The sequence below is a fragment of the Lithobates pipiens genome, unplaced genomic scaffold (genome assembly GCF_037356315.1).
Source record: "Lithobates pipiens isolate NorthernLeopardFrog02 unplaced genomic scaffold, aLitPip1_a1.2 Scaffold_16, whole genome shotgun sequence".
NCBI classification, from domain to species: domain Eukaryota; kingdom Metazoa; phylum Chordata; class Amphibia; order Anura; family Ranidae; genus Lithobates; species Lithobates pipiens.
The window spans coordinates 378,709,467-378,733,679 of NW_027507748.1; the positions used below are offsets into that span (position 1 = coordinate 378,709,467).

The 24,213-nt window shown below is 45.7% G+C and overlaps 1 protein-coding gene across 1 annotated transcript in view; it reads left to right on the plus strand.

Moving 5' to 3' along the window:
* LOC143982998 (ras GTPase-activating protein 4-like) overlaps window positions 1-19,096 on the plus strand; it is a gene marked incomplete at its 5' end in the record, with an annotated part of 54,955 nt that extends 35,859 nt beyond the window's left edge. Inside the window, 3 exons of the mRNA XM_077482196.1 lie at window positions 8,187-8,307; window positions 12,540-12,598; window positions 17,752-19,096. Coding sequence (XP_077338322.1) covers window positions 8,187-8,307; window positions 12,540-12,598; window positions 17,752-17,882 — 311 coding nt within the window. The remainder of the gene's footprint in view (window positions 1-8,186; window positions 8,308-12,539; window positions 12,599-17,751) is intronic.
* Window positions 19,097-24,213: the final 5,117 nt, after the last annotated feature.

Consider the following 24,213-nt stretch of genomic DNA (forward strand, 5'->3'; position numbering starts at 1 on the left):
ACACTCTCCTGCCCCCCCCCCCCCCCCAGTTTTCTCCTCCCCTGTTCTTGCTGCTCTCCAGCTCTCCCCATCCTTCTCTAGCCACCATCCAAGTGCTCTCCCCCCCAGTGCTCTCCCCTCTGTTCCCCCACCAGTGCTCTCCCCTCCTGTTCCCCCCCAGTGCTCTCCACTCCGCCCAGTGCTCCCGCCCTGTTCTCCCCCCCCCCCCACAGTGCTCTCCACTCCCCCCAGTCCTCTCCCCTCCGTGCTCTCCCCCCGTTCTCCCCAGTGCTCTCCCCCCTGTTCTTTCATACCCCAGTGCTCTCCACTCCCTCCAGTGCTCCCCCCGTGCCCTCCACTCCCCTCAGTGCTCTCCCCCAGTGCTCTCCTCCCCCCCCCCCCAGCACTCTCCTCTCTCCCCCTGTTCTTTCCCCCCCAGTGCTCTCCCCTCAGTGCTCTCCACTCCCCCCAGTCCTCTCCCCTCCGTGCTCTCCCCCCGTTCTCCCCCCAGTGCTCTCCCCCCTGTTCTTTCGTACCCCAGTGCTCTCCACTCCCTCCAGTGCTCCCCCCGTGCCCTCCACTCCCCTCAGTGCTCTCCCCCAGTGCTCTCCTCCCCCCCCCCAGCACTCTCCTCTCTCCCCCTGTTCTTTCCCCCCCAGTGCTCTCCACTCCCCCCAGTGCACTCCCCTCTGTTCTTTCTCCCCCCCAGTGCTCTTCAGCTCTCCCCATCACTCTCCAGCCCCCCATTCTCCCCACTCCTGTTCTTTCTGCCCCCCTGGTGCTCTCCAGCCCCCCCCCCCAGTGCTCTCTACCCTCCGTGCCATCCACCCCTGTTCTTTTTGGCTCCCCCCCCAGCACTCTCCACTTCCCACCCCCCCTGCATTTTACCCCCATCCATGTGCTCTCCAGTCCCCTGTGCTTTCCACCCCTGTTCTTTCTGGTGCTCTCAAGCTCCCCCCCATTGCTCTCCACTCCCCCCTGCTCTTTGTACCCCCCCAGTACTCTCCAGCCCCAGTGCTCTCCGCCCCTGTTTTTCTGCCCCCCCCCAGTGCTCTTAATCACCCCACACTCTTAGCCGCCCCCCAGTGCTCTCCACCACCCCACACTCTTAGCCCACCCAGTGCTCTCAGCCTACCGTGCTCTCTACCCCTGTTCTTGTTGGCCCCCCCAGTACTCTCAAGTCCCCCCCAGTACTCTCAAGTCCCCCCCAGCGCTCTCCGCTCCCCACCACTGTGATCTTCACTCCCCCTCGCTCTTTGCCCCCACCCATGTGTTCTCCAACCCCGCCAGTACTCTTTACTCCCCCTTCTCTCCAACTCCCACTCAGTGCTCTCCACTTCCCCAGGACCAGAGGGCAGGCTGACTGGGGCCGGAAAATTAGGACGGCTGAAGGTGCAGGTGGCCAGGGACCACTCCATCTCACAGTAGACAGATCCTCTGGAAGGAGCACCGTCCCCATCCAAAACGAGAACAGACCCTGCCTGCTGCTGCCCGTCATGGATATCCTGCTGGCATGCAAGGTACCATACCGAGCATCAACAACAAACCTTCCCACAGACAGGGACTGCAGACTGGGACATGGGGCACAGGAGGGGCTGCAATGATGGGCACAGTGAGACTGCATTCACGGCACAGTAAAGCTGCATTTGATGGACACAGTGAGGCTGCATTTGATGGACTCAGTGAGGCTGCATTTTATGGGCACAGTGAGGCTGCATTTGATGGGCACAGTGAAGCTGAATTTGGTGGGCACAGTGAGGCTGCATTTGATGGGCACAGTGAGGCTGCATTTGATGGACACAGTGAGGCTGCATTTGATGGACACAGTGAGTTTGCATTTGATGGACACAGTGAGGCTGCATTTTATGGGCACAGTGAGGCTGCATTTGGTGGGCACAGTGAGGCTGAATTTGATGGGCACAGTGAGGCTGCATTTGATGGACACAGTGAGGCTGCATTTGATGGGCACAGTGAGGCTGCATTTGGTGGGCACAGTGAGGCTGCATTTGATGGGCACAGTGAGGCTGCATTTGGTGGGCAAAGTGAGGCTGCATTGGTGGACACAGTGAGGCTGAATTTGATGGGCACTGGTCAGGCTGCATTGAGCTCTTGCATCAAGTCTGCAGTCTCTGACCATCTCCTGTAGCATGTCTGCAGTCTCTGAGGGAGTCTGGAGAGGAGTCAAGAGTGGGAGCACCGCCGGGATGGGGGTCATGGGAGAAGTCAGACTTGTGTGGACTGTGGACAGGAGAGTATAAGATAAAACCTCCAAGCTGGAGCCGACTGACTGAGCCCTGCACAGTGCACCTGAGAGGAGGTCAGTGAAAGCACCGCCAGGCCAGTCGGGGGTCACTGATGTAAGGGGGGAGTGAATGCGATAATGTAAGGGGCACTTATATAAAATGTTTCCTCCTTATATTAGTAACCCACCCCCCTTACCTTAGAGTATTCTTTCTGCAGAAGGTGGTCCCCCCCCCCCACGTTCTGATTTTCTGGGGTCCTCCTTGATGATTGATCACTTACCACTATTAACTGGAATTTGAATATATATATATATATATATATATATATATATATATAAAGCCCTATGTGATTTCATATCTATATCTAATACTCTCTTCATCAAATGTGCTTTAAAATGTATGGTTTTCCCTTTCATGAACAAGAAAATTACGTTATGCTGTTGGGCTGGTATAATAATGCTGTGAGGCTGGTATGAAATTTTTTCCAGGGCTGGTTTTTGAAAGCGTGGGCGTCCGCAAGGTTACTCAGGTGGCTGTGTACCATGCCCATATAGCCTAGAGAATGTACATCTTTTTACATTGCAATACATCCGTTGTTGCCATATTTTTATCTTGATGAAAACAGCCTATACAGTGACAGTATGAGATCAAAATATGGCCACAACAGATGTATTGCAATGTAAAAAGATGTACATTCTTTAGGCTATATGGGCATAGAACACAGCCGCCAGAGTAACTTCCAATACAAAGTGAAGATGAATTATCTGTTATATAACACATATGTATTACCAGTGGAAAGATTTTCATGATATTGTCGAAAAGGGGCGGAGCATGAGTGGCCTTGAAATGATGCCCCCCCTTGGAAAAAGTTCTGCGGACGCCCATGGCTGCAGCCAATAAAACGTAATGAGATGTCGCTGTTTGACATTTCAATAAAGTTTGTTAAAAAAAAAGTAAACGGTGTGATGCACTGTAATTTCCAATGCAGCCACTGGTGTGAATGCCCCCTGAAGCTCGGTTCACATATATGTGAATCGGATGTGTTTTTAATCAGAGTCTCCTTTACATCAGGAGTCCCCTCTTTATTCAAGATGTCTCCCTTTACACCAAGAGCCATCCTTTATATCAGGTGTCCCCTTCCACATCAGAGTTCCCTTCACATCTGGCATCCCCCTTAATCAGGAGCTCCCTACTTATTATCAAGAGTCCTCCTTTATATCAAAGATCCTCTTCACATCAGCAGGAGCCCTTTAAACCAGAAGCCACCGTTACATCAAGAGTCCCTCATAACATCAGCAATGGCCCCTAAAATCAGGAACCCCTCTATATCAAGGGCCCTCTTTACAACAGGAATCCCTCTATACCATCAGAGACCCCCTTTACTACTGGAGTCCCTGCTTACATCAGGAGCCCTCCTTTCACATTAGAATCCCTATTTACACCCGGAGTGTGCTACATACAGGGTGCAAGGCTCAGGAGTGCATGGTGTATGGAATGCAGTGATTAGGAGTGGTGGTGTACAGAGTGGGTGCTGATCAGGAATGTGCAGTATATAGAATAGGGTGATGAGGAATGCATAGTGTACAGATTGCAGTGATGAGGAATGCATGGTGTATAGAATGCGGTGATTAGGAATGCATGGTGTATAGAATGCGGTGATTAGGAATGCATGGTGTATAGAATGCGGTGATTAGGAATGCATGGTGTATAGAATGCAGTGATTTAGGAATATGCGGTGTACAGAGTGCGGTGATCAAGAGCATGTGGTGTACAGAGTGCGGTGATCAGGAGCGTACGGTGTACAGAGTGCGGTGATCAGGAGCGTACGGTGTACAGAGTGCGGTGATCAGGAGCGTACGGTGTACAGAGTGCGGTGATCAGGAGCGTACGGTGTACAGAGTGCGGTGATTAGGAGCGTACGGTGTACAGAGTGCGGTGATCAGGAGTGTACGGTGTACAGAGTGCGGTGATCAGGAGTGTGCGGTGTACAGAGTGCGGTGATCAGGAGCATGCGGTGTACAGAGTGCGGTGATCAGGAGCGTGTGCGGTGTACAGAGTGCAGTGATCAGGAGCGTGCGGTGTACAGAGTGCGGTGATCAGGAGTGTGCGGTGTACAAAGTGCGGTGATCAGGAGCACGCACTGTACAAAGTGCAGTGATCAGGAGCACGCGGTGTACAGAGTGCAGTGATCAGAAGCGTGCGGTGTACAGAGTGCGGTGATCCAGAGCGTGCGGTGTACAGAGTGTGGTGATCAGGAGTGTGCGGTGTACAGAATGTGGTGATCAGGAGTGTGCGGTGTACAGAATGTGGTGATCAGGAGCGTGCGGTGTACAGAGTGTGGTGATCAGGAGCGTGCGGTGTACAGAGTGTGGTGATCAGGAGCGTGCGGTGTACAGAGTGCGGTGATCAGGAGCATGCGGTGTACAGAGTGCGGTGATCAGGAGCGTGTGCGGTGTACAGAGTGCAGTGATCAGGAGCGTGCGGTGTACAGAGTGCGGTGATCAGGAGTGTGCGGTGTACAAAGTGCGGTGATCAGGAGCACGCACTGTACAAAGTGCAGTGATCAGGAGCACGCGGTGTACAGAGTGCAGTGATCAGAAGCGTGCGGTGTACAGAGTGCGGTGATCCAGAGCGTGCGGTGTACAGAGTGTGGTGATCAGGAGTGTGCGGTGTACAGAATGTGGTGATCAGGAGTGTGCGGTGTACAGAGTGCGGTGATCAGGAGTGTGCGGTGTACAAAGTGCGGTGATCAGGAGCACGCACTGTACAAAGTGCAGTGATCAGGAGCACGCGGTGTACAGAGTGCAGTGATCAGAAGCGTGCGGTGTACAGAGTGTGGTGATCAGGAGTGTGCGGTGTACAGAATGTGGTGATCAGGAGTGTGCGGTGTACAGAATGTGGTGATCAGGAGCGTGCGGTGTACAGAGTGTGGTGATCAGGAGCGTGCGGTGTACAGAGTGTGGTGATCAGGAGCGTGCGGTGTACAGAGTGCGGTGATCAGGAGCGTGCTGTGTATAGAGTGCGGTGATCAGGAGCGTGCGATGTACAGAGTGCGGTGATCAGGAGCGTGCGGTGTACAGAGTGCGGTGATCAGGAGCGTGCGATGTACAGAGTGCGGTGATCAGGAGCGTGCAGTGTACAGAGTGCTGTGATCAGGAGCGCACGGTGTACAGAGTGCTGTGATCAGGAGCGCGAGGTGTACAAAGTGCGGTGATCAGGAGCACGCACTGTACAAAGTGCGGTGATCAGGAGCACGCACTGTACAAAGTGCAGTGATCAGGAGCACGCGGTGTACAGAGTGCAGTGATCAGGAGCGTGCGGTGTGCAGAGTGCGGTGATCCAGAGCGTGCGGTGTACAGAGTGTGGTGATCAGGAGCGTGCGGTGTACAGAGTGTGGTGATCAGGAGCGTGCGGTGTACAGAGTGTGGTGATCAGGAGCGTGCGGTGTACAGTGTGTGGTGATCAGGAGCACGCGGTGTACAGAGTGCGGTGATCAGGAGCAGGCGGTGATCAGGAGCGCGAGGTGTACAAAGTGCGGTGATCAGGAGCACGCATTGTACAAAGTGCAGTGGTCAGGAGCACGCGGTGTACAGAGTGCAGTGATCAGGAGCGTGCGGTGTACAGAGTGCGGTGATCCAGAGCGTGCGGTGTACAGAGTGTGGTGATCAGGAGCGTGCGGAGTACAGAGTGTGGTGATCAGGAGCGTGCGGTGTACAGAGTGCGGTGATCAGGAGCAGGCGGTGATCAGGAGCGCGAGGTGTACAAAGTGTGGTGATCAGAAGCAAGCATTGTACAAAGTGCAGTGATCAGGAGCACGCGGTGTACAGAGTGCAGTGATCAGGAGCGTGCGGTGTACAGAGTGCGGTGATCGAGAGCGTGCGGTGTACAGAGTGTGGTGATCAGGAGCGTGCGGTGTACAGAGTGTGGTGGTCAGGAGCGTGCGGTGTACAGAGTGCGGTGATCAGGAGCGTGCGGTGTACAGAGTGCGGTGATCAGGAGCATGCGGTGTACAGAGTGCAGTGATCAGGAGCGTGCGGTGTACAGAGTGCGGTGATCAGGAGCGTGCAGTGTACAGAGTGTGGTGATCAGGAGCGTGCGGTGTACAGAGTGCGGTGATCAGGAGCAGGCGGTGATCAGGAGCGCGAGGTGTACAAAGTGCGGTGATCAGAAGCAAGCATTGTACAAAGTGCAGTGATCAGGAGCACGAGGTGTACAAAGTGCGGTGATCAGAAGCAAGCATTGTACAAAGTGCAGTGATCAGGAGCACGCGGTGTACAGAGTGCAGTGATCAGGAGCGTGCGGTGTACAGAGTGCGGTGATCGAGAGCGTGCGGTGTACAGAGTGTGGTGATCAGGAGCGTGCGGTGTACAGAGTGTGGTGGTCAGGAGCGTGCGGTGTACAGAGTGCGGTGATCAGGAGCGTGCGGTGTACAGAGTGCGGTGATCCAGAGCGTGCGGTGTACAGAGTGTGGTGATCAGGAGTGTGCAGTGTACAGAGTGCGGTGATCAGGAGCGTGCAGTGTACAGAGTGCGGTGATCAGGAGCGTGCAGTGTACAGAGTGCGGTGATCAGGAGTGTACAGAGTGCGGTGATCAGGAGTGCGCAGTGTACAGAGTGCGGTGATCAGGAGCGCGCTGTGTACAAAGTGCGGTGATCAGGAGCACGCGCTGTACAAAGTGCAGTGATCAGGAGTGCGCAGGGGAAAGAGTGCAGTGATCAGGAGCGTGCGGTGTACAGAGTGCGGTGCTCAGGTGCGTGCGGTGTACAGAGTGCAGTGATCAGGAGCGTGTAGTGTACAGAGTGCGATGATCCAGAGCGTGCAATGTACAGAGTGCCGTGATTAGGAGTGTGCGGTGTACAGATTGTGGTGATCGCATATCTCACTGGCCACAAATGACTCCCCCCAAATCACTTGTCACCTCCAAATCCCCATCCTTGGCATCCCTCTTTTAGAACAGCCACCCCCCCCCCCCATTCCCCCTAGCTGTACAAACGGAAAAACAAATCCTTCTGTTTCCCTCCCATCCTGCATACACAGACCTCAAACACAGCGCAGCTCCAGGCGGGCAGGACATGTTCTTCCTCCCAGGCTCCTAAGACAAAACAGAGTCGAAGAGCAGCCTAGGGAAAGCTGCCTGGCTCTGTTACAGTGAGGCGACAAGCTGCAGCCGGCGGGGGAGATGGCACGGGTGTCTGGCGATCTCATAGGCACCCCCCCCCCCCCCCTTCCTTGCAGTACACCGGAAAACAAATAACAATAGTAGAAAATAGTGCTGCAGACTGAGACCAGTACCTGATTTGAAACAGTGAAAGAGTCGCCGGTACCGAGCTGATTCTCACTCGCTCCCCCATGTTGCAGCCAGCAGGTCTGGATTCCAGCTCTCCTTGCCCTGCAATCATCAGTGCCGTGTGGGCTCTGGGGCTCAACTCTGTCACATTGCACAGCCGCCTGCCCAGCTCAGCGGCTCTCTTCAGGTGCAGCCTGCAGCACTCAGATCCACGGTCAGTGAGTCTGTCTGACTGACAGTCAGTCAGACTCCAGCCCGATACAACCGGCTGGCGGCCGCCATAGTCATATCCCATTCCCTGCTAGTGTAAGCTTTCTGGCAGCTGGCAAGTGCTGACAGTCTTCTATCAATTTGGCTCCCAGGGCGGGCGACGCCCCTCTGAAGTTGGCGTCCAGGGCACATATCCCCCCTGCCTAGGCCCCCCCTAGTTTCAGCCCTGCATACAGCATACTTTCATTATGTTCCAATGGTATCAATTTTAACGGTGCCTCTTCTTTTGAAAAAAAAAATGCATACAGTATTCTGCATATATTCTAATTTACAGCAAAAAGGCCCGTTAGATTTTGCAAAACAGTGTAGGTAAAATGCCAAATATTTAGGGTAAATTAGAAGTTAATACATGATTTAGTACAATATACTGATCTGTTTGTTTTATATATGGTCTTTATGTAATTCAGGTGCTGGCTGTGACAAAACACGACATGAAGTCACATTACAGGAATGGAATGATCTATTGAATCCCGATCTAGAAGCTCAGCTCATCTTCAAACACCTCATTGGAGTGAGAGAACAGATGAAGTAAGAGGGGTCAAAGACTTATATACATCTGTCCTAATATATGTTGAAATGTTCCCTCGGTTTAAGAGTTCAGAAGGGTAGTGTAATTCATAATGAGCATAGAATCACATAATAGGATTTTTGTACTCCCCATAAAATCCTTTTCTTGAAGTTTGTCGAGGGACACAGCCTGAAGGTAATTAAGCAACCTAGGGTTATATTGCTGACTACATGGATACTAAACACACAAGAAACTGAAGGCCAGCACCCTTTGAGGCTTTAACCCCTCACAACCTACTAGTAGTAGTAGCTAACAGTTCAAAAAGAAAAAACAATAACATATGAGTGGAGTTCCTCAATGGACTTCCGACTGAACCAATTCCTATTGGGAAAACCGCTCGTCTGTATGCTGTTCCGACGGACCAAAAACGACACATGCTCTGAAGCAAGTACGAGACGGAAGCTATTGGCTACTGAACTTCCTTTTTCTAGTCCTGTCATACGTGTTGTACGTCACTGCGTTCTTGTGATCGTGTGTACGCAATACAGTTTCAGCGGAATTCCGTCAGAAATCCATCGGAAAAACCTTCAGCGTTTATTACGACGGGAAAACCGGTCATGTGTACGGGGCATAAGGTGTTTGATTTGATATACACCTTTAAATAGCTTGTAATCTGAGCATTTCAGTTGACGCCTTTCATATAAAATAACCGTGCTTGTTCACATCAACTGATCATCATTGCAATTGCAATCTGGCTCATGACAATAAAGAAATTTCTACAGCATCTTTTTGATTCAAGTGTGCGATCAATCTTTGCTTCTCTTCTTGATATTGCCTATGGTGATGAGCCGGGATTAGCACCTTGACCCAGGTTTGTCCATTTTTTGCCTGAAGCGGTGTGTGCAGCCTCATTCTGTTTCCGGATTACGCGTTAAACAGCCACTTTAGGGATCTTTCTACCAAAACTAGCATCTTCCGAAGCAGAGGAATTGACCGAAAGACTTTAGACAATGGGTATAGAAGACTAGGTTGCAGGCTTGCATATCTGAGATACAGAGGTCTGGTGATGAAAAAAACATAACCACTCACTGCACTTGTGAAGTGTGCTTAAATGAGAAAAGACACATCTTACAACTCACAAGCCTACACAGCAACCTGTTGAAACCACCTATAAATTGTGGATCTGGAGCTAGAATACCTATTTTAGGTTGTTCTGAAATATCAAAGAGGCAAACTGAGAGACATATATTTCATTGGGGAGGACCATATTTGTGGGATTCCTGTAGCAGTAGGGCAGCCCCTCCTCTGTAACATCAGACCAGCAGACATTAAAGTTTGTTAGAGGGAACATGGAGGTTGGCTGATTAACCCAAGTAGGCGAAGTGCAGTAACCTCTAGGCCTGTGCCTGCCATGTCCCAGACGCTGGCTTAAGCCTTGTACACATGCTTAGATTTTGGGACAACTGAACGTCCATTTTTTGTGGCATGCTAGTCTCGTGTAAAAAGTGAAGAGGTAGCTCACAATACAAAAATTTTCATACAACAAAATACAACATCAGAAGTGACGTAATGTGTTGAATAGTTTTGTATGTATTCTTTATGTAGCCTAGCTCTTACATTTTTTTTCATACGAAAACTGCACTAATGAAACGAAAATCGGAGGTTGAGTTCACATCCGCCAAAAATGTTATAGTCTGCACAGAAAAAGCCAAATTGGCTGTCGAAAGCACTGTACTAATGATCCGAAAATCGGCAAACAGCTCGTCGTATGAATTTTTCCATCCGATTTTCAAATCATGCATACGGGTTACAGGTTTTTACAGAGGAGGCCACTATGCACTGGCTGTAGCATGTACTGGCTGCTTAAGCCCCATACACACTATCAGATTGTCTGCTGATTTTTTCCTTCAGGTTTACCAAAACCATGTAGTACAAGGGCCTGCCTGATTGCATACACATTGAAACCCCTAAGGTTTGACCTCATATTATATGGTTTTGGTAAATCTGATGGAAAAAATCAGCAGACAATCTGATAGTGTGTATGGGGCTTTAGGAGAGCTGCTGAGTTGTGTGCTGGAAGAGACTTTCAAAAAGAAAAATGGCCATTGTGTGCATGCATTACAGCATTGTTCCTTGTGTACATGAACACATCTTTACATTCCCTCCCTTTTAGAGCTAGAAGAAGGTGGAGGCAGGAAAATTAGTCAGCTCAGCCTAAACAGAGTCCGGCTGTCTAAGACAAATACAAGTGTTAACTTTTCCCTTGTGTAGCCCTAGTAGAAAATAAAAAGGAGGGCTCCCCCAATGTGGCTAGCAAGTGAATCACATAAAACTGTAAATCAAGCCGAAAAGTAAAGGTTTAATTTTAACTCCTTGGTCAGTAAGTTACAACTGGCTAGTGTGGCGGCTAGTGTTTTTTTTTTTTTTTTTGGGAGGGAGGGCACGGCAAACAATCCCCACCCTGGCGGCACCTCAACCTCCCCGCCCACTTGCTCTCTGATGGTCGGTCCGGCACTTACCCCATCTAGGTGGTGGGCAGTGGGCAGCGGCTCTTGTGTCCTCTCCTTCTCCTTGCTTCCGCCGTGTGTCTTCTCCCCTCCTCCTAGACATCCAATAGGATCACCTGTCTTTTCAGCCAATTTATTCGCTATTAAACACACTTGGGCGGGCTCGGTTTGCATTCTCTGCGCTGCAAGAGCCCACCCTATTTTGAAGCCTATTAGAGCCTTTGGCTCTAATCTGGTGCTTCAAAAAAACACTGACCCCCCCCCCCCCATTGGAATCTATACTTCCGGTGTCCTGAAAGGGAATGCCCTTCATGGATGGGCTGCCCCTGCTGCTTCTGTGGCCACAAATGGCTCCACAGAAAACAAAACCCCAACACAGCTTAGGCCTGCTAGGTACTCCAGGGACAGGAATGCTGCCACAGCTCTGGCCCAGTCACTCTACAAGAAATCCCTAGACCTGAACTGAAAGTAAATTGTCTTCCAAACTGGGCACAGACAGGTAGACACTGCCAACTGTAGAACCATCACAGATTGAATAGCAGTATACTTAATGAGCTGGAAAATTTGTGTTTCTTAGCTGACTGTAGAAATTTTCAAGAATTCAGGGCTGTCGCAGAGAGAACATCAGTATACTTTATGAACCAAGCAAACCTGCTCTAGTTGGCTAACTGGAAAGACTTGTAGGCTTTCAGAATCTGGCCTCAGAAAAAGCTTCTAAATTAACAGAAAGCAGCAGAGCTGAAGAAAATACACTCACTATCCTGAGGAAACTATGTGAAACCGAGGTCCTCATGGCCTCAAGAGGGGCTGGTCTTCAGATCAGGGAATGGTTAGGAACCGTAGGCCTCATGCAGACAGGATGTTTAGCCCTGGTGCATGAGATCCCGACATTTTGGCAGTCATCCCTGTGAATTCACCCGAGTGTATAATGCCATAACCATTAGCACCACTTGGTTCACTGTTCAGCCCCATCCAGCAGTTGCTTTCAGTCTCTCATAGGGTTTTACAGGCTGCCGGCAGTGGGGCTGGATGGTGCACCTGTGCCTTCTGCTCACAACAAAACGCCAGCATATCATGCACCGGGTCTAAGTGCCCAGTGTGCTTGAGGCCTTAGTTAGGTTCTCCCCTTCACTTCCTACGGGATTACAAGGACAATGTTATGTACCTGTTACATGTATTGTCATGACCACACTTGTAAACCAAATTATAATTAGATCATTTAAGTAGTCATACATGAAAACGCATATAAGGTACCTGTGCACAGATAAAAGATGGCTGACAGTCTTCCTTGCTTGAAAGAGAGGGGAGAGAGCAGGGTTTTGCACGCTTAAGCTTTAGTAAATCAACCCAGATGTATTAAAGTAATCATTATTCAGTTTGGCCTTTGGCCCTATTTTAGATAAATTGTTCCCATTTTAGGTAAATACCAGTGTAAATAACCACGGTCTGGTCATGTAATTTGGCTACCCTATGTTAGCCAGTGGTGGGTGCAGAGAAGAGGAGAGAGCGCTGACAACAGTTGGGACATGGGAGTCTATGAGTGACGTCATTGCTGCCAGGCATTCCCAGCCAGTGTCAAGCACAGCCGGGGAATAGGTAAGTATAAACATCTTTTCTTTACATGTTAGTCAGCGTAGGTGTTGGGAGGGATTTTTAAACCTCGTTAGGTTGAGGATAGCATTCTACTTTAATGTATAACTTTCTACTGAATATCCTTTACATAATATCATTTTTTGCATGTATAGGGAGAAATATGTGGAGCTGACAGAATGTGATTATACAGGCAAATCTCATTCCAGTTCAGGTAAGTTTTTCAGGTACCGTGTAAACTTACAGTATTATGCAACGATTATGCCCCGTACACACGATGGGACTTTCCGACAACAAAACCATGGATTTTTGTTCTAAGGATGTTAGTTCCAACTTGTCTTGCATACACACAGTCACACAAATGTTGACCAACAATTATGAACGTAGTGACGTACAAGACGTACGTGATATCTAAATTACGACCGCAAGTTTTACAAGACTGAGTGCTTCTAGCTCGCACTTGATTCCAAGCATGCGTGGACTTTTGTTCTAAAGACATGCTGGTAGGTTAATTGGCTCCCGTCTAAATTGTCCCTAGTATATATATATGTACGAATGTGAGTTAGGGACCTTAGATTGTAAGCACCTTGAGGGCAGGGACTAATGTGAATGTATGATATAATAGATATACAGTGGTGTGAAAAAGTGTTTGCCCCCTTCCTCATTTCCTGTTCCTTTGCATGTTTGTCACACTTAAGTGTTTCGGAACATCAAACCAATTTAAACAATAGTCAAGGACAACACAAGTAAACACAAAATGCAATTTGTAAATGAAGGTGTTTATTATTAAAGGTGAAAAAAAATCCAAACCATCATGGCCCTGTGTGAAAAAGTGATTGCCCCCCTTGTTAAAACATACTATAACTGTGGTTGTCCACACCTGAGTTCAATTTCTCTAGCCACACCCAGGCCTGATTATTGCCACACCTGTTCACAATCAAGGCATCACTTAAATAGGAGCTGCTTGACACAGTAAGGTCCACCAGAAGATCCTTAAAAGCTACACATCATGCCGAGACCCAAAGAAATTCAGGAACAATTGAGAAAGAAAGTAATTGAGATCTATCAGTCTGGAAAGGGTTATAAAGCCATTTCCAAAGCTTTGGGAATCCAGCGAACCACAGTGAGAGCCATTATCCACAAATGGCGAAGACATGGAACAGTGGTGAACCTTCCCAGGAGTGGCCGGCCGCCCAAAATTACCCCAAGAGCACAGCGACGACTCATCCAAGAGATCACAAAAGACCCCACAACAACGTCCAAGGAACTGCAGGCCTCACTTGCCTCAGTTAAGGTCAGCGTTCATGCCTCCACCATCAGGAAAAGACTGGGCAAAAATGGCCTGCATGGCAGAGTTCCAAGGAGAAAACCACTGCTGAGCAAAAAGAACATCAAAGCTCGTCTCAATTTCTCCACAACACATCTTGATGATCCCCAAGACTTTTGGGACAACATTCTGTGGACCGATGAGACAAAAGTGGAACTCTTTGGAAGGTGTGTGTCCAAGTATATCTGGCGTAGAAGGAACACTGCATTTCATAAAAAGAACATTATACCAACAGTAAAATATGGTGGTGGTAGTGTGATGGTCTGGGGCTGTTTTGCTGCTTCAGGACCTGGAAGACTTGCCGTGATAAAAGGAACTATGAATTCTGCTGTCTACCAAGAGATCCTGAAGGAGAATGTCCGACCATCTGTTCGTGTACTCAAGCTGAAACGAACTTGGGTTCTGCAGCAGGACAATGATCCTAAACACACCAGCAAGTCCACCACCGAATGGCTGAAGAAAAACAAAATGAAGACTTTGGAGTGGCCTAGCCAAAGTCCTGACCTGAATCCTATTGAGATGTTGTGGTATGACCTTAAAAAGGCCGTTCATGCTCGAAAACCCTCTAATGTAACTGAATTAGGACAATTCTGCAAAGATGAGTGGGCCAAAATTCCTCCAGGACGCTGTAAAAGCCTCATTGCACGTTATCGCAAACGCTTGGTTGCAGTTGTTGCTGCTAAGGGTGGCCCAACCAGTTATTAGGTTTAGGGGGCAATCACTTTTTCACACAGGGCCATGATGGTTTGGATTTTTTTTCACCTTTAATAATAAACACCTTCATTTACAAATTGCATTTTGTGTTTACTTGTGTTGTCCTTGACTATTGTTTAAATTGGTTTGATGTTCCGAAACACTTAAGTGTGACAAACATGCAAAGGAACAGGAAATGAGGAAGGGGGCAAACACTTTTTCACACCACTGTAGTATACTATATATGTAAAGCACTGCATACATTTACAGCACTATAAGTATAAGTACTATATAACTACTATATACAATAAATACTATATACTATACTATATAACTACTATATAACTATAAGTACCTGTCATAAATAAATATTAGAGTCTGCTATCCTAGGGATGCCAGTGGGTCAGTGCTCTTAATGGCAGCCACATTCTCAGTACTGATGCAGAAAATATCTTATTTATACACAGACAACAGACCATGTTTTTTGTAGCTTTTCACAGCCTCAGCCTTTTAGCCTAGGTTCACTCTGTTGCGGGTGCCTGTGAGTGGGGAAATTGCTCTTGTTTCTGCACTTGCAACCACCCACAGCCAAAACGCTCTGCTCTTTAAAAACATCTAAAACCGTAGTGTGTTTGCGGGTACAGAAACCGCCAGGAAATCACATAAATTCCTTGCTGCTGCGTTTCTACAAATGGTGCAGGAACCTTTTTCCTGCATAAATCACAGGCACAGCAGCACATTCAAATTAATTGGCTGCCATGCCCGTGCAAATACATCTCTGAGACGCAATAATGTGAACCAGGCCATATGGGATGAAGGATCATTCTTTTCTTTTGGGAGTTGGTGGGCTTTACAATAATGTGCAAGTGCCAGTGTCTGCCGGTCATTATTTTTAAAGTGTATACAGTGCTATACATAAATGAGTACACCCCTTTTGAAAAGTAAGATTTTAATCAATATCTCAATGAACACATGACAAAACTGAGTTTTCTAGAATATATTTTTAGTTTCATTACACGAATGTATGTTTAATAATATAACAAAATCTTCACATTTTACTCAAATTAGTGGATGCAAAAATTATATCACACACCACAACAAAAATTACTACATCTAGTGTTTTTTTATGACCTCCATGATTTGTAAGGACGGCACCAAGTCTTCTAGGCATGGAATAAAAGAGTTGGTGACATATTGCAACATCTATGTTTTTCCATTCTTCAAGAACGACCTGTTTTATAGCCTGGATGCTGTATAGAGAGTAAGGCCGCGTACACACGCGGGGACTGTTCGCCCAACTTTGTCCGCTGAACAGTGTTTCGGCGGACAGTCCGCTCGTGTGTGGGCTTTCAGCGGACAGTTTCAGCGAACAGTCCGCTGAACAAGGTTTTTCGGAAATTCCGAAAAACTGTCCGCTGAAACTTTGTTTCAGCGAACAGTCCCCTCGTGTGTAGGCTTGTTCGTCAAACTAAGTTCCGCGCATGCTCAGAAAGGATTTACACGCCGAAAGTTATAATGCAGTGTATAGGACGTCGTATTTTTCGTCCCGTCGTACGTGCCGTTCACGTCATCGCGCACGGTTTCAGCAAACTGTTCATTCGTCGTGTGTGGCCATGTCCGTCCATGCTAATTTTGAGCGGACTGTTTGCTGAAACTGTTTGACGGACAAAGTTGGGCGAACAGTCCCCGCGTGTGTACGCGGCCTAATGCTCAACTTGTCTCTTCAGAATTCCTCATAGGTGTTTGATTGGGTTCAGATCAGGAGACATACTTGGCCACTGAATCCTGTTCACCCTGTTCTTCAGAAATGCAACAGTGGCCTTAGATGTGTGTTTTGGATAATTTTCATGTTGTATAAGTGCACAACAACCAGGGGCACGAAGTATTGGTAGCATCTTCTCTTTCAATATAGAGCAGTACATCTGTGAATTCATGATGCCATCAATGAAATGCAGCTCCCTGACACCAGCAGTACCCAAAAAGCCCCACAGAGGGGCACTGCTACCACCATGTTTCACTGTAGGCACCATGCATTTTTCTTTGTACATGTCACCTTTGTGACACCACACAGTTTTGAAGCCATCAGTTCCAAAAACATTTATCTTGGTCTTATCACTCCACAGTACAGAGTCCCAGTAGTCTTCTTTTTCAGCATGGGCCCTGGCAAATTCTAGGCAGGCTTTTTTGTACATAGGCTTTGAGAGAGGCTTCCTTCGTGGATGACACCCATGCCATTCCTCTGCAGTGTACGCCATATTGTGTCATGGGAATCAATCATCCCAGTTTGGTTTTCTACTTCTTTAGCTAACTGCAGTGAACTTGCATGGTCATTTTCTTCAACCCTTCTCATCAGGATGCTCCTGTCGAGGTGTTAACTTCCGTGAACAGCCTGGATGTCATCTTTGTTACATTTTTGTATCATTTTTGCTACAGTATTCTGACTGATAAGTAAAGCTTTGCTGGTCTTCTTGTAGCCTTCACATTTCTTGTGTAAAGAAATTATTTTCTTTCTCAGGCCTTGTGACATTTTTCTTCCATGCGGTGCCATTGCTGACAGCATGAAATGGGAAGGGGTTTTCTTTAAGTGACACCCTTTTATAATCAACTGTCTGCTGGACACCTGTTTAAGAAATAGACTCACCTGTAGATACATTTGTCTAAAATTTAGCTTTGCTGCTAAGATTTCATTGGGGTGTATTCATTTTTGCAACATGGTCTTGAATTAATTTGTTAGGAAAAATACTTTTTAGTGTGTGCAAATTAACAAATCTTGGTTGCAATCAATGACCTGCACTTGTGGGAGTATTTTGTAGTATATTGTATATTGTAGTAAAATGTTGATTCTGAAAGCAAAGTAAAGGTTTTCTGACAAATCTGTTGGGGTATACTCATTTATGCTAAGCATTGTATATAGTCAAAACTTATTTCAATTTTGGATAGAGCAGAAAAGAGTTCAAAACCCTGTGGGATTATTGGCATTGTGTGAACCATTGGCAAAATTTCCTTCCACTTCCTGTCCCAGAGAAGCCCTTTAGACAGTTGTCCCAAAAACAGGTGTCTCTATTTGAAGATATCCTCTTACCTCATGTTCTGGGGACAGCTTTAAATATTTCCTCTCACTTTCTAGGTGACAGTGATCACCAGTACAGAGGGGTCAATCGCCCTAATGGAAACACCACCGATTTAACTGTTTCCCAAAATAGTTAGTCAAGGCATGCCTTGAATGATAACTGTTACAGTTACAGTGTGTATTTATGTGAACACCTAACCCAGTTGTCACTTTTAAAAAGTCTTGAAAAAAAAAAATTACCTCATGATAATTCCTACAAATTGTGTTTATCTTTTAGATCATGCAAAGACAGACAGCGTTACACAGCTTTTCCAGACACTGCAAGATCTTGAAGCTGCCCATGATTCCTTTTTATCTGACTTTCCAAGTATAGCAGATCAAGAGAAGAAATACCTGTTGGAATTGTAAATAGCATCACTGTAAAATGTAAGGAGGAACTGCAGTGGTGATGGCATTTTTTTTATGGCTGATCTCCACAGAGAGTCAAAAGGTGTAACCAAGAGAAAGGGAACAGTTGAATCTTCCTGCTCTGAGCCTATCTCTATTGAGATCTGAGTTGACTCAGGGCACTGCCAGCTTTATATTGTTTGCCAAGTAAGCTAAATTAAAAACATTAATTATGTTTGAATCAATATATCCCAACAGCACATAAGCAGTTGCATTGAATATTTATTCAGATAAGTCCTGGATGCATCAACCAGACTGCTCAAGGTATAATGACATTAGGCTCATTATACGAGTCCTTTGGCTGCAGGCTTGCCCAGCTGCGCTTATGACAACAATTCTTTTGAGCACTACAGAGTGCTCCAGAAACTTGCAGGATTAGAAGCTGAAGGTGCTGCATATTTTTAGGAGGAAAATGACAATCAAAATAAGTTTTCTCTGATCAATAATCCTGCTGTTGGCTGGTGGGCAATTGCCTTCCCTGTGGATATGGTCATTGCCTGGTCAAGTTGGAAACCAGAATGGGTAACTATCATCTTTCTTCTACTTCCTCCTCACTCACGGTGGTGTTGCTACTCTATATTATGGCAGGCTCAGAACAGAATAAGTGGGCATTAGAAGCCAAAATGTGTATGTATATGTTAGTAGTAGCCTTTTCAACTTTGATAGTGAGCCATTAAAATGTAATCAATACACAGGGGTTGTTACCAGTCAGGATATTACTGGTCTCAACCTGCTTGGAAGGGAAACAGGCAGTATTTGCCTCTCTGGCTGAAATTTTCCAGCCCTGCACTGTGGTATTTACATAGATTTAAGTAACCCATAGCATCCACATTTCCCTGATATCAAAGTACTCATCTAAGGCAGGCCATAGATGGTGCGATTTTCTCACAGAAAAACGCTCAATTCCTTAATCGACACAGTCAGTGTTGGTGGGGGTAATCCCTTCCTGTGGAGCTATTGTATCGTCTCTGCTGGGAGAACACACTGATTATTGCTAGCGGCTATAGTTGCTGTCAATAATCACATGCCAAAAATCAGACATGCTGGTTTGTACCCAAGTCGAAAGATGGATCAACTTGGGTACATTCAGCCTGCCCATAGATGGTTCAAATCTGGGCCAGTTCAGCAGGGAGATTTGAACCATCTATAACCAGCTTAATCACATTGGTTGTAATGGCTATCACCACATTAGTATAGTTCTTTGAATTGCTTTCTTGAATAAACAGAGGGCAATGTTTAATGTACCTGTGCTACAGATGTATTATTACCAAACAGCACCATATGCTGTCACATGTATGGTGACCTGAAAGTAATAACATATTTAACCAAAAACATATTTAAAGCAGATGGTAATTTTTATTTATAAATCAAATTCAAATTGAAAGTAAAAAATATATATGTATACTTATTAGGGTTATATACTTATTAGGGTTCTATGTGTTTTTTTATTATGTAAAAATTTTCATTATGAGATAACAAAAAACTGCTCTCTTGTTCAGAAGAACAGGGTTTCTATGTTTCTGAAAATCAAGAATGAATGAAAAAAATTATAAGCAAGGCTATGTACATGTTTTACTTATATTTAACATGAATATAAGAACTTTATGTTTTGTACATTATTTTATCCATACAATAATTACTTAAATAAAGTAAATAAAAAAACTGACTGTCAATAGATCAACTTGTGTACAACCAGCCTGCCCATACATGAATCTAAATTTGGCCAGTTGAGCTGGGTCTTTTAAAGCAGTGGTCCTCAGGGTCCACTAACAGGCCAGGTTTGCAAGATAACTGAAATACATGACAGGTGATATCATTTACTGCTCAGTGATTGCAGTCTTCTAGTCTGCATTTCCCCAAGGTAATACATAAAACTTGGCCTGTTAGTGGGCCCTGAGGGCAGGGCTGATGACCACTGCTTTAAAGGGACTATCACTAAATTATATGAGATGTTAACAAGTATAAGAGTACATTTACTTATAGGTGCTTACACTTGCCTGCAACATCTTTCATTGCCCCTTCTATGCCCGAAAGGCAAAGGCTTAAGCTGGCCATAGATGGATAATAATAAATGATTCCATTCACGCTGTTCAGTGTGGATGAACAAACCTCCGCTGTAACGTTAACATTTTGACTTTGGATGCAGGCACTTTTTGGACAATAATTTCCTGCCGGCGTCTTTGATTTTTTTTTTTAAACAAGGGATGCCGGCCAAGAGACGAGCAACAGGATCACCCACTGAGCAAGTTTCGGCAGATTCTTCAGAAAGTGGCCAAAACTCGTACAGTAAATGGCCAGGTTAAGTGCATATGGGTGTTTGCAATGCATTAATTTGAACTGAATCATATTAAGCAGTGTTTACATTTGCTGTTTTTACCATGCATTACTTTTATCCCTGAAAGCATTCTGCTCCTGATTCTGAGGCGCATGTACTCTAACCCAAAGGGAGACAGATTTGGAGACAGCTAAATCAATGTTACATAAGGGTATAGGATGTAAAGGTTGGGATGGTGATACATGACTGACAAACGTTTGGGAAACAATCCTTTATAACGTTAAAGATTTGTTTTTGCAAACTTGACAGCGCATCTAAGAACTATCAGACTGGTTCCATTTTTAAGTATGGTAGATAAGACACCACTGGATGGGTGCTGCCACACACTGGAGAGTAAAGTTCTGTTTTTTATTTTTATTTTATATTATTTTAAACAGCCTCCATGTAAATTGTATATATGAACATTAAACATATTTTGGCTTTCAATCCATCCCTTGCTTATTTATGCATACCTAACCTGTTTTTCTGCTTTGTGTTTCTTATATAACCATTCATCTAAAACACACCCTGGTTGATTAAACAGTTTAAAAAGGCAATAATGGAAATGGAAATGTACAGGCTTTCCAAAGATTTTGAGAAAGTAGTGTAAAAAAATTAAATTGAGCTTATCGATGCTTTATAAATCTTGATTCTATATACTGTGAATAATTTATAATGACCAGCTAGCTGACTCACTTAAGCAATACACTTCCTGTATGGCTGATATCTCATCAAACAGCATATCCAAACCCCCAAAATGTTCTTAGATGTGGTGGCTGCAATAACTGTCTTTTTTTAGCATTTCCCTTTATTTTTACAAGGTACCTCTGCCAGTCACATGCTCCCCCTCCCCGGCAGCAGAACACAATAGCATGGCGGGAGATATTCCACCATCAACCCTGCCTGTGTTGATGGGGGAAACAGCAATTTTGTTTTCTTCCACTTGTAGTGGATTGATTCATTTATGGCTTGCTTAAGAGAGATTTACTTTAATGCCCACATGACTCCATTTGCCCCTGCTGGAGAGGAAAATATCCTGTTCATCTGGATTAAGGATGAACCGAACACCCCCCCCCCCCCCCGGTTCGGTTCGCACCAGAACCTGCGAACAGACCTAAACTTTGTGTGAACTTTAGAACCCTATTAACCTCCCAGCGGTGATCCTGAGTCTGGCTTGGGTTGGGATTTTAGTTCCACAAGTGGTAACCTGGATACAGGGAGGACACGGAGAAGTTACTTACCTTGTCCCCTGGATCCTGCGATGTCCTCCACGCTGTGTGATCGAGCCGTCCTCCGCTCGATTCACACAGTGCCCGAGTGCAGCCGAGCTCCGTTCCCTGTGACGTTACGGTGCACGGGAGCGGAGATCGGCGGCAATTGCAAAAAAGTAAAAGTACACAAAACACACACAGTACTGTAATCTTACAGATTACAGTACTGTATAAAAAAATACACACACCCTTTGTCCCTAGTGGTCTGTGCAATGCCCTGCATGCACTTTTATATTATAAATACTGTTTTTTCTGCCTGGAATTTGGAGATTGTCCATAGCAACCAGAAAGTGTCCCTTTTTCAGTGTTTTAGGATTTGATTACATTATTGAATAATTTGTATTATTATTTATTATATTATAAACTTTATCATACCCGGGATGTCTGCTAGACTCTGGTTTGAACAGATTTAAGAGAGTTATTCCTAAGAATTACAGGACTACAATATAAAACGGCAAATTTCCATGCAAAATAATTGTACCGCTTTGGGCTAAAATTGTTGCCCTCACTTTAATGTACGCGGCAATACTTCACATGTGTGGTTTGAACCGCGTTTACATATGTGGGCACGGTGTGATTTGAGTGCGAGCACCCAGGAACAGGGGCACATTAAAACTTTTTTTTGTTTTATATTTTTACACTTTCCCTTTACATTTTTTTTAAATAATCATTTTAATTCCTATTACAAGGAATGTAAACATGAATGTAAAAATAAAGGGGGGGGAAAAAAAAAAGAAAACAAATATATCCACCACATCTAAGAATTGGTAAGCCATATATTAAATTTTTGTATTTGGGTTTAAAGCCAAGTTCACCTTTTCAGGCACAATTTCACTCTTCATAATAAATAGAAGCCTTTTCTAATGTCTTTTCTGCTTAAGCCATCCGAATGTGCATATCTCTCACTTACCTAGTCCATGGCAGATATGAATCTGCACCTCTTGTTAAAAAATGCATTCTGAGCCCATCACTTCCTGTGGCATCATGTGACAATCCAGGAAACTTCATATCCCTTCATGCACTGCCTTACTGAATCACAGAGAGGCCCTTGCACTACATAGTTGATGGCAGATCTAAAGAAGATTGTATAGTGAAATTTAGACTTCCGGGGACATGCTTCTGTTTTCAATACTAGAGTTCTGCTGCACATAGGCTATGTGATCACTTAGCTTCGGCACACTCTGCCAAATGAACGATCTGTGTGTGAAGAAGGTAAGGTACACAACGATTGATTAGCAGAGGAAGACCCTGGCTGTGAATTCTGGGAGAACGGTGCTCACTGACAATGTCTGCATGTAACTATAGAGATGGGAAGGAGCAATCTCTGTGAAGGGGAAGGCAGGTCAGGGTGTGTGTTAATAAGATCAGCTGCTTAAGTACTTCCTTCGAAAAGTTTATGTCCTAAGGCAGTGATAGTGAACCTTAGCACTCCAGATGTTTTGGAACTACGTTTCCCATGATGCACAACTATACCACAGAGTACATGAGCATCATGGGAAATGTAACTCCAAAACATCTGGGGTTTGTAATCACTGTTCTAAGGGATGGGTAGCAGGAAGTAATGGAGAATAAACTGGAAGCTGAGGTAATACCTGCCCTAGAATATAGAGAAAGCCTTTTCCTTTCTGCAACAGAGGTACATGGTATATAGAGAAGCTGGAATTTGGGGGGGGGGGGACCTTGGCCTTTAATACCATTCTAACTGCATGTATTCTGGAGTAAAACTCTTAATAGAGGAATATTACGGTGCTCAACTGCAGCCATTCCTGTTAACTCTAAGAATCAAAATTTACTAAGAAAGCCATATCTACACTGGCATTTCTGACAAGGAAACACATACCATGGATATCACCCAGATCTATGCTTTAACAGTGGAGCAAATGGTTCAATAAAGCCTTGTTCACTTAAGGCGTACTATAGCTTATGCTTGTTCCAGGTCTGCGTTTACCTGCACAAGGATGCACAGAAGTTTTCATGCATCCCTGTGCAGGCAGTCTCATTCAAGTAGGGTTGGACACACTGCACAAAGATGCACAGAACATCTGTACATCCTTATATACATACTGTAGGCCTCACATGGGCAAACTCTATAATGTGCCTAGCGTGAATAAGGCTTTAGTTTTAACGTCAAGAAACGTATGTTATAAAGGCCCTCGGTGTATCAGTAGTCAAACATGCCTTAGCGTTTGTTTTTTGGACAGAGAATCTTCCAGAACATTACATTCACACATGCAACTCCTGCATCTTAGCAGTTATTAGTTCCCTGGCGCCTGCATTTTACAATGTGGGCACTTGTCAGTCTAAGGTCTGGCATGGTTTTCCTTTTTTTTTTCCACTCTATTAGAAGTTAAGGGAGAGAGTGAAGGAGTTCATAAAAATAAGGGTTAACTAAAATTGTAAGTTTATAGAAAACTATATCTAGAAACAGAATCATGTTTTTGACATTAGTAATTTGGCAGCATCAACACAAATGCATGCAGTTTTAACCACTTCAGGACCGCCGTATTGCCAATGTACGTCAACACAATGGCACAGGCAGGCACAATCACGTAGATGTACGTGATTGCCTTCCAGCGGGTGGGGGGTCCGATCGGACCCCCTCCCGCTGGTTACGGCGGTCCGGTTCGCTCCAGGAGCGCTCCGTGATGAGGGGATGGCCGTTGGTTTTGGATCGCTCCTGGCCAATGAGAAGCTTCCTCCCACTATG